The sequence below is a fragment of the Eptesicus fuscus genome, chromosome 14 (genome assembly GCF_027574615.1).
Source record: "Eptesicus fuscus isolate TK198812 chromosome 14, DD_ASM_mEF_20220401, whole genome shotgun sequence".
Lineage (NCBI taxonomy): Eukaryota > Metazoa > Chordata > Mammalia > Chiroptera > Vespertilionidae > Eptesicus > Eptesicus fuscus.
In genome coordinates this window covers 41,587,008-41,595,989 of record NC_072486.1, presented here as the reverse complement: position 1 = coordinate 41,595,989, position 8,982 = coordinate 41,587,008, and the positions used below count along the sequence as shown (strand labels likewise).

Below are 8,982 nucleotides of genomic sequence, written 5' to 3'. Positions count from 1 at the left end.
CAGTAAAAAGAGTTACACCAGAGGAGATCCTCCCCTTTCCAATGGGTTTTCCCCACTCCATACTGAGCAGCGGGCAGCAATAGAATTTCCCAAGTCCTATAGAATCATGACATGCTCAAAATTGTCTTTTAAAATACTCTCACGTTTTAATGCAGTCACATTTGACTGACTATAGAATTCTAATCTATATATAGAAAAGCCTAAGCGACTATTACAACCAAACAACTGGAACAACCAGAACAACCAGTCAAGCAGTCACTATGACATGCACTGACTACCAGGGGGCAGACGCTCAATGCAGGAGCTTCCCGCTGGTGGTCAGTGCACTCCCGAAGCCAACCTCCCGCAGCCAGCCAACCTCCCCCAGTCCCTCCTCCTGGCCGGCCAACCTCCCATGTTCCCTCCCCCCAGCCAGCCAACATCCCACCTTCCCTTCCCTCCCCACCCCCAGGCACAAATTTGTGCACCAGGCCTCTAGTGTAAAATAATTTCAGAATCAGAGACTATTCTGTTGTCTTCCAGTACCTTGTATTGATGATGCAAAAATCCATTGACATTCTGTTTCTTATTCTTTTGTAAGTAACCTTTCTTTTTACTCTGGGAACTTTTAGGATTTTCTTTTGATCTTAGAAGAGAAAAAATCAGCAAGAAAGTATAGTGGATAGGAAACATAAAGGAAAATGTCAGGATATGATCTGACCTGATCGTATGAATGGATTAAATTCCTCTATCAATTTACAGAAAAAACTCTATTTAAAAAAATCCAATCATATATATCAAATGAACTAAAAAATGTCTGGAGGCTATGCTAAATATAATCAATAAATATTTACTCAAGGGTCTTAGAGTTTACAGACTAGGAACATAGCTAAGCAGAAACCAAGAAGTGTCCCAAAGAAGAAAGCAAAGTAAAAAGTTCAGCAATAATGTTATTATGCAGCAATAAATAAATAATACATGCCAGAAGGCTAATAACCACTCCCATGAGGGAGAGGATGATGGAAGTGATGGTGTGTGACTTCCAAGGCTAGGTCATAAAAGACAATGTAGCTTTCCACCTTGCTCACGAAAATATTTGTTCTAGAAGCCTTCAGCCACTATATAGGTATCTGGCTACCTTAAGCTTGACATCTTGTGGGTAGTCCAAACTAGTTTATGTTGGGTGAAAAGGCCCTGGGACTATAAGAAAAAAAGAGAAATGCCCAGTTGGTCCTCAATTGTACCAGAACCCTCCTGATTCAGTCCCAGCATCTATCTGACTACAACACAGACATTGAGCCAAAGTGTACACGGCTAAGTCTGAGTTCCTGACCCACAGAAACTGAGAGAGGTCGCGGGTTTTTTTTAAGTTCAGGGTATCTTACAGTCGACATGGCAGAGTACGTAAATGCCCTGCTTGCCTCCTTCCACAACCACAACAAACTTACAACTAATTATAGAACAATCCCAGAGAACCACCTGCTGAAGACTAGCTAAACAGAACTCCTATAACTAAGGAAGTAAAGAATAAGCCACATGGAGACTGATAGGAGGGCCAGAATTCCAATAAACAGGGCAGGCAGCCTTCCACACACTTCCCTTTTATCAGAATGTCCTCCTTACAACTTTCCAACCAAGTCTCTTATGCTCCCCAACACTTAAATTCATAGCAAACTAGAACATACAAATCAACTTTTACTTTTAATCCTCTATATACTTCTAAATTCTATAAGTATTTATGATAAACTTATGTATTCATGCTTGTTTAATTTAAAAAATAACAAGTCATGCACAAATGATCAAGTTATATGATCAAGTTTATTGCATAATTTTCCAGCTCTTCACTTTTACATCACTTTTTCACAGACTTTGTTACAAGTTCAAAAATAATACACACTTCCAAATGTGTACAAATAATTGGAGTGAATAGGTATAATCTGTATAAATTTATTTCTTCTTTGATTTTTAAAACATATCCATATAGTAATTAGAATTCAGGGCCCATAGAGCTCAAATTGTATAACTCATCACACTTCAGTATACTCACACACATGAATAACTAGTTTGAATAATTTCATTGTAAAGAAACTTGTGAATTCTTAGTCAATATTATGGTTCTGGCACACAGCTTTAAAGACATTCTTAAAACTTGAATATTCTTGGCACATGAAGAACTACACTAGAATATCCAGAACATGGGGCTAGAATAAGGAAAAGATCGTCTTTTGAAAGTGAAAACAGAAAGCATTGAAATTATAACACCAAGAGCTGAAAAAACAGCTTACAAATGTACTGTTGGAAAACTTGGAAGATGACCAATCCCCATGTCAAGAACATGGCTCAAATGTCACTCATGTAAAATGAAATGGCACTGTAACTTGCCTGGCACATTGAAGTGGTGCTTATGGAATTTTTCACTGTTTTCTAATACTATCCCAGAAGAAGATACATTGATTCTAGAAGACCAACAATCCTAATCTTGACAGAAGTACCCCCAGAATTTTACAAAAGCAAATTTTTTAAGACCTAGATGGCTTAATGGGAGTATTTTTTAAGAGAATGTAACACTCAGTGTCTTATTCTGTATCTGGCAAACAAGTTATTGACATGCAAACTGGTTTTAGAGAGAAGCTGCTGTACAGGTAACAGGATCCCCTTGTCAAGTCAGGTTTCTTTCACATTGCAATTACTTGAATTTTCCATCGAAGAGACCAATGTATTGCTTATCAGTTTAGTTAGTGTTTCTCAGTCCTCTATAGTTTAGTCACTTTTGAGCCACTTGATGAAATTCTTTCTGAACCAGTATCTATGGGGCATGCAGTGCACATGCACAACTCAAGAATTCTAATTTCAGAGCAGACCACAAGGAGTCCTTTGCACGAGGAGCCCCTAAGCTTATATGAAAAATGGGGGAAAGCTTTTTGGGATTGATAGTATGACTAACACCCTGGCCAAAGATGGGATCCAAAATGTTCCCTTGCCTCTCATTACCAGGTATTTTAGGAGAACAAAAATTCACCACTCAGACAGAAAGAGATACATAGCCCAGGCCAAGATAAACAGGTGGTTTCTTCTGGGACCTACAGCCAAGTTCCATGGCAGATGGACTGTGGTTACATTTCTTTTGGAGGAAAATGTTCTCTCACCCTGTTGTCAGAAGGAAAAACAAGAGGAATGAACAAAAGAAAAAAACTTATTTTTCTTTTACTGGTGTTATTAGCCAATATCTGAGAACTACATCCATTGGGTCTGCCAACTTATATGACCACAGACAGAAGCTGGTAAGATGAGGAAGAAAGTGGTAGAGACGGGAGTCAGAGACCTCTTTTTTGGAAAAGGAAAGAGATACTGTGGTAACTGGGAAATGGAGGTTTTTGTTTTGTTTTATTTTTTCTTTAAAATGGGAGAGGTTCAAATATGTTTATATGCCAAGGAGAAGTCAAGAGAAAGGGGGTGTTTGAAAGTTCAGAAGAGCAGAAACCGGTTTGGCTCAGTGGAGAGCATCGGCCTGCGGACTGAAAGGTCCCGGGTTCGATCCCGGTCAAGGGATGTACCTTGGTTGCGGGCACATCCCCGGTAGGGGTTGTGCAAGAGGCAGCTGATCAGAAGAGAGAAAATGTGATGACTAATGAACAGGACCTAAGGAGATAGGTGGGCAAGGGGAAGGGAGGATGTGGGATGGATCCAGAGCACAGGTGAGAGAGATTAACCAGGGGCAGAAGGAGGGATACCTCTTTCCTTGAGCCTGAAGAAAAAAAGAAAACATGCGTGGGTGTCTACATATGTCAGGATAAACCTAACAACCTCCAAAATCTTCATGGCTTACAAGAAAGGTTTATTTCGTACGCTACATAGCCAGGGCAAGTTGGCTCTGATTCGTTCCACATTTCAGGATTTAGGCATGTGGATCAGGCCCTAACTGGAATACTGCCATCTTTGTGGCAGAAAGAAAAGAGAGAACGGCAAATCGTGCATGAGTGCTTAAAACTTCTGCTGGGCCGAGACCGGTTTGGCTCAATGGATAGAGCATCGGCCTGCGGACTCAAGGGTCCCAGGTTCGATTCCGGTCAAGGGCATGTACCTTGGTTGCGGGCACATCCCCAGTAGGGGGTGTGCAAGAGGCAGCTGATCGATGTTTCTCTCTCATCCATGTTTCTAACTCTCTATCCCTCTCTCTTCCTCTCTGTAAAAAATCAATAAAATATATTTAAAACTTCTGCTGGGAAGTGATGCACAACACATCGCATCAGTTCACATTTCATGGCTAAAGCAACTCCCGTGATCATGCCTGAGTTCAATAGCACAGGCATATAGGAGAGGGATGATGAATATGGGTGAGCAGTACAATAGAGAGGGGCTTTGAATATGGGAAAGCAATGCAGTCTATCACAAGGCCCATCCTGCTTTTGTTAGTGATAGAAGTTGCTCCTTCATTCATTCAATAAATATTTATTAAGCACTCCTGCTTGCCTTAATCCCAGCCTCTAACCATCATTGATCTGCTTTCATTGTAGAACTTCTAGAATTTTAAAAATGAAATCATACAGTATGTAGCCTTTCATGTTTAACTTCTTCAAGAAAACTAGTCTAATGTTGAGGCTATGAAAACAACTTATAGGTTAAAAAGGCAAGGGAAGCAGTAAGGCTCACCAGTCTGAGTGCCCACCTACTTTGGCTTCATCCTAAATACTAATTCCCAGGAAAAATTGAGTCTTATGTGCTAGTTAGATTTTTCTAGAACTCATTAAAATAATTATTAATGTTAAAAATGTTAATTTGAGCACATCTCAGATAAGCAAGCCTCACTTAGGAAAACACTTCATTAAAAGGTCTTGACAACCTTTTATACTTCTAACACTCTCATTCTCTCAATCATTAATTTTAGCCATTGAGTCTTAAATAAAGTGGCCATTAGCAAAATGTATAAGTAATTATAACTCCCAAATCTCCACATATAGCATCATAACATGCAAGTCCACATTTACCTTAGTTTTAAAAATAAATTCAAACCTTTTTCTTTTTGCTTTCTACCTTTATTTCCCATTTTATTTGGTTGGGATAAGAAAAATTTGTTTGGGTATAATGGAAACCAAAAACACAACTAATAAAGGTGGGAAGATTGAGACCTGCCATGCAGCATACATAGATTGGGAAGACTTCCTGCAGAATAAGAGATTTGAAGAGAGTCTTTCAGATAGATGGTCAGATCACTATTGCCCAGGCGAATAGTTGGTTAGAGAGCATAGCACAGTCAGACCACCAGGATACTATAGGAAGTGTACAGTGATAAAGACTAACTGGAACTTTGCTAGCAGGGCTTATGTACTTTATGTAATTGGGAGAACTCTACAGGAAGAGTTCTATGGTTGTAACTCCCCCTTTCCTTAACTTCCTTTTTCCCCCTTCTATAAATGCTCCTCTATCTTGGCACATAGGCCAGAATGTGCATGTGGCTTGCTATGTCTGCTTGTACTGGGTGGCAACCCCTTTCTTTTTTCCCAAATAAATCCTTTTTGGTGATGAAACACCTGGTTGATATTAATATTCAGTTGAAAACAGGAACATTTTGCTACTTAATGCCTGTAGATGACCCATGTACGCGCAGTAATTCTTCCTGTATGTGGGTTACTGTATCCGTTTCCATTAAACCACTTTTTTCCCCAGTTACTCTGACACTTCCATACTTTTAGGGCAAGAGTCATCAGTGTGTGTCTCTGTGTGATTGTAGAGGACCCAGCAGCCTGAGTTATTGAAGAGTGCTTCAGGGATGGTTAGCACTGATAATCGGATCCATGAAAACCCTTTCTGCAGATGAGGCCTTTTCTTTAGGAAATTAGAACTCTAATGGAGGTTTGAATAAGAAAAAGGTCTAACCAATTAAACATTTCCTTTGTTCTTGTTTGTCTTTGTGATAATTGTTGCTGCTTGGTAAGGCTAGAGAAGTGTTGAAGGGTGATGGGTAGGAACAGCGTCATGACTTGCAGGTGGGTGAGCCCCACATCTATTTCTCCGGTGTTTTTTTACTGAGATGAAATCAGGTCAGGTTGGGATTCTGAGGCAACTTAGAAATACAAAAGTGTACCAAAGGCTGTCTGGAAGGGTGTGTGGAAACAGGGATGGTGTAGTAACACCCACTTGGCTTTATCAAATGGACATGTCCAGGCACTCTGTGGGATATAAACACCGAGCTGGATGCCCAATTCACTCTGCTGAGATTAATCCAGGGCTTTGAATAAAGGGACGGGTCCATTTGAGTCTTTGTACTTGTCAGGTTTTGTCATGTTGTGAGGACCTATGAGAAAGTTTCTCAGACATTTTTACATGCTACTAGGTATGCTAGCTGTTAAGCTTTCTTTTCAAAAAATGTTTTGATTTCTGAGAGAGGAAGAGGGGGAAGAGAGAGAGAGAAACATCGATGAGAGAAAACATCAATCAGCTGCCTCCTGCACCTCCCCCCCTCTCCAGAATTGAGCCCCCAACCAGGAATCAAACTGTGACCTCCTAGTTCATAGATCAATGCTTAACCACTGAGCCACACTGGCCAGGTTAAACTGTGTTTCAAGGAAGGCCATTTCAAAATGAAATCATGACTTTGTATATGGTAATAATTTCATAGTTCTAGTTCTAAACCCCAATTAATTCAAAATTGGTCCTGCTTACGCATGTAGTTTCATATAGAGTGTGCCTAATTCTATCATAGACAAATGGTGATTTTCTATTGGTAACATGACTTCATTTTCCTCTGGAGACTGTCGTGAGGGTTTAAGTCACTATGTATACAGGTCTTATGACTATCCCCTACATTTAACATGTCAATGTAATAACATTTTTACCTGTACTGATACTAAACTTTCTCACCTTAAAACTTCAAATTCAATTCAAATACTGCAAAATCAAAGTTTATTTTGCTTTTTTAAAACAAAAATGGTACCATAAACAAAGCCCACTTTGTAATCAGAATCCTTTCCCCCCTTGTATAAGGCAGCACAGAAAAATGGTGAGTTATACAAACATGGATTCCAGGAAGCTAAGCAAAAAATAATTTGTCATTTAAGTAAAGTAGGTTATGAAAATTTTAAATGAATAAAGAAAAAAGCACCAAACTGAAAGGGGACAAAAAGGATCATTTTCCTTCTCTGAACTGCACTGCTTGAACTAAATTAACAAAATCTCCCAAAATAAAAATATTCAAATAATTTAATTATTTGAATGTTTTTAAAAGTACTTTTCCCCAGTAAATACCGGGTCAACAACAACAACAAAACCTGCATCTTTGTTTTATTTTAAACCTTGTTGCTGAAAATAATTCTAAGTGTATTAGTATTATTTACTACTTTAGTATTTATTTACTACGGTATCTCACCCCTTCTGTGAATTTTGACTGTAGGAATCTATCTATAGATGGGGGCAATTGTCAAGAATCTGAAGGGACTCCAGAACATAGCTGGACCAAAGTTACTTTTGATTGAAGAGGTCTCCGTTTTCTTGTGATGACTCTCTCTCAAGTCACACTCCCCTTCTTCACCCATAAAACAAGACTTCCACTAACTTGAAGGACAGGCTATAAAGTCCTTGTATCCGTTTCCATTAAACCACGTTTTCCCCCCAGCTTGGGAATAATTTCATATATGGTAATAATTTCATAGTTCTAGTTCTAAACCCCAATTAATTCAAAATTGGTCCTGCTTACGCATGTAGTTTCATATAGAGTGTGCCTAATTCTATCTAGAACTATGAAATTATTACCATTTACTTGTAAAACCTAAATCTTAAAATAAAAACTTAAAAAAGCAGGCACTGACTAGGTGGACAAAGGGAATCTTAGTTTTACGCAAAAATGCAGCCACATATGAGCACGGAGCAAACGGACGGTCCGCATTTGCAGTCCTCTGACGTGGTCCCTGCGTCTTCCCCGGAGGTTTCCCAAGCGTTACCGACGACAACCAGGATAACGTCCGTTTCGCACCGTCCAAGACTTGGCCCGGTGCCCTTCACTTCGAGGCAATCTCTGATTCAACTGGGTCTTGTCTTCTCATTATCTGTGAGGACTGAATTCATCCCCTGCCTTTGGGTGCAGGCCGTTCTTTTCCGGGAAAATTAAAACATCCCTCAAAGGATCCAGGAGCTCAGCCACAGAGCCGGAGGAAAGGGGGGTCCATGTACCAGATTAGAGGGCCCCTCAGGCCTATTCCTCACCGCAGGTCTTCAGACGCTAAAGCGAGGGTGAGGAGGGTCGGGGGAGACAAGAGGGATGGAGGCCAAAGGCTCGGCCCATAAATCAAGCCGTTGACAACGGTGAGGAACAGTGGGACGGAGAGGCCGGCAGTGGCGTGACTTCAGGACTCAGAAAACGGGCCAGGACTGGGCGAGACAGGAAGCTGTCCGCGAAGCTGGCGCACCCGTGACTGCAGGAGCGGCGAGGCGACGGACGGCGCCCTCCCGGTCCCGCCGCGCAAGCCGGGAAACGAAACCTCGGGGTCACGGGCCCGGGGCGGCCCCACAGCCTCCGGCTTCCCGGGGTGGGCGTTTCCCAGAAGGAGCGCGTGCCTCACGTCCTCCCCGCCGGGCTCGCCCCCGCGCACTGCGCACGCGCGTCCCGCCCCCACCCCTGGGCAGTGGGCGGGGCGAGGAGCCGAGGTGAGGCCGTCTGACTCCCGGCTGCGTGCGCGTGAGCCGCCGCCGCCCCCGCCGCGTCAGGGCCGCCGGCCCGCCCTCCCTAGGCCCCGCCTCCGCGCTCCGTTTCCCCCTCACCTCCCCCTCCGACCGAGCGGTGACTTAAGCAACAGAGCGCGGTGAAGCCTATATTTTCTCCCTCCTCGCTGCGGTGCAGGGAAGCCCCCCCCCCCTCCGGTACGCGGTCCCCACTCCGGCCCGAGATGAATGCTGCGGCTGAAGCCGAGTTCAACATCCTCCTGGCCACCGACTCCTACAAGGTAGAGGCTGGGGCGGGGGCAGGTGAGGGAGAGGAGAGGGCGCCCTGGGGGCGAGCGCGGGGCTGTGGGG

At 42.6% G+C, this 8,982-nt stretch overlaps 1 protein-coding gene across 3 annotated transcripts in view; it reads left to right on the top strand.

Moving 5' to 3' along the window:
* The first annotated feature begins 8,739 nt into the window (after window positions 1-8,739).
* The window catches only part of NAMPT (nicotinamide phosphoribosyltransferase), a 36,638-nt gene continuing 36,395 nt past the window's right edge, over window positions 8,740-8,982 (top strand). For 2 of the 3 annotated variants that reach the window (XM_028158852.2, XM_008149991.3), the window contains exon 1: window positions 8,741-8,912. In XM_028158852.2, coding sequence (XP_028014653.2) covers window positions 8,856-8,912 — 57 coding nt within the window. In that variant the 5' untranslated portion in view covers window positions 8,741-8,855. Of the gene's footprint in view, window positions 8,913-8,982 lie in introns of all 3 variants that reach the window. The other variant, XM_028158841.2, reaches the window with a different exon arrangement.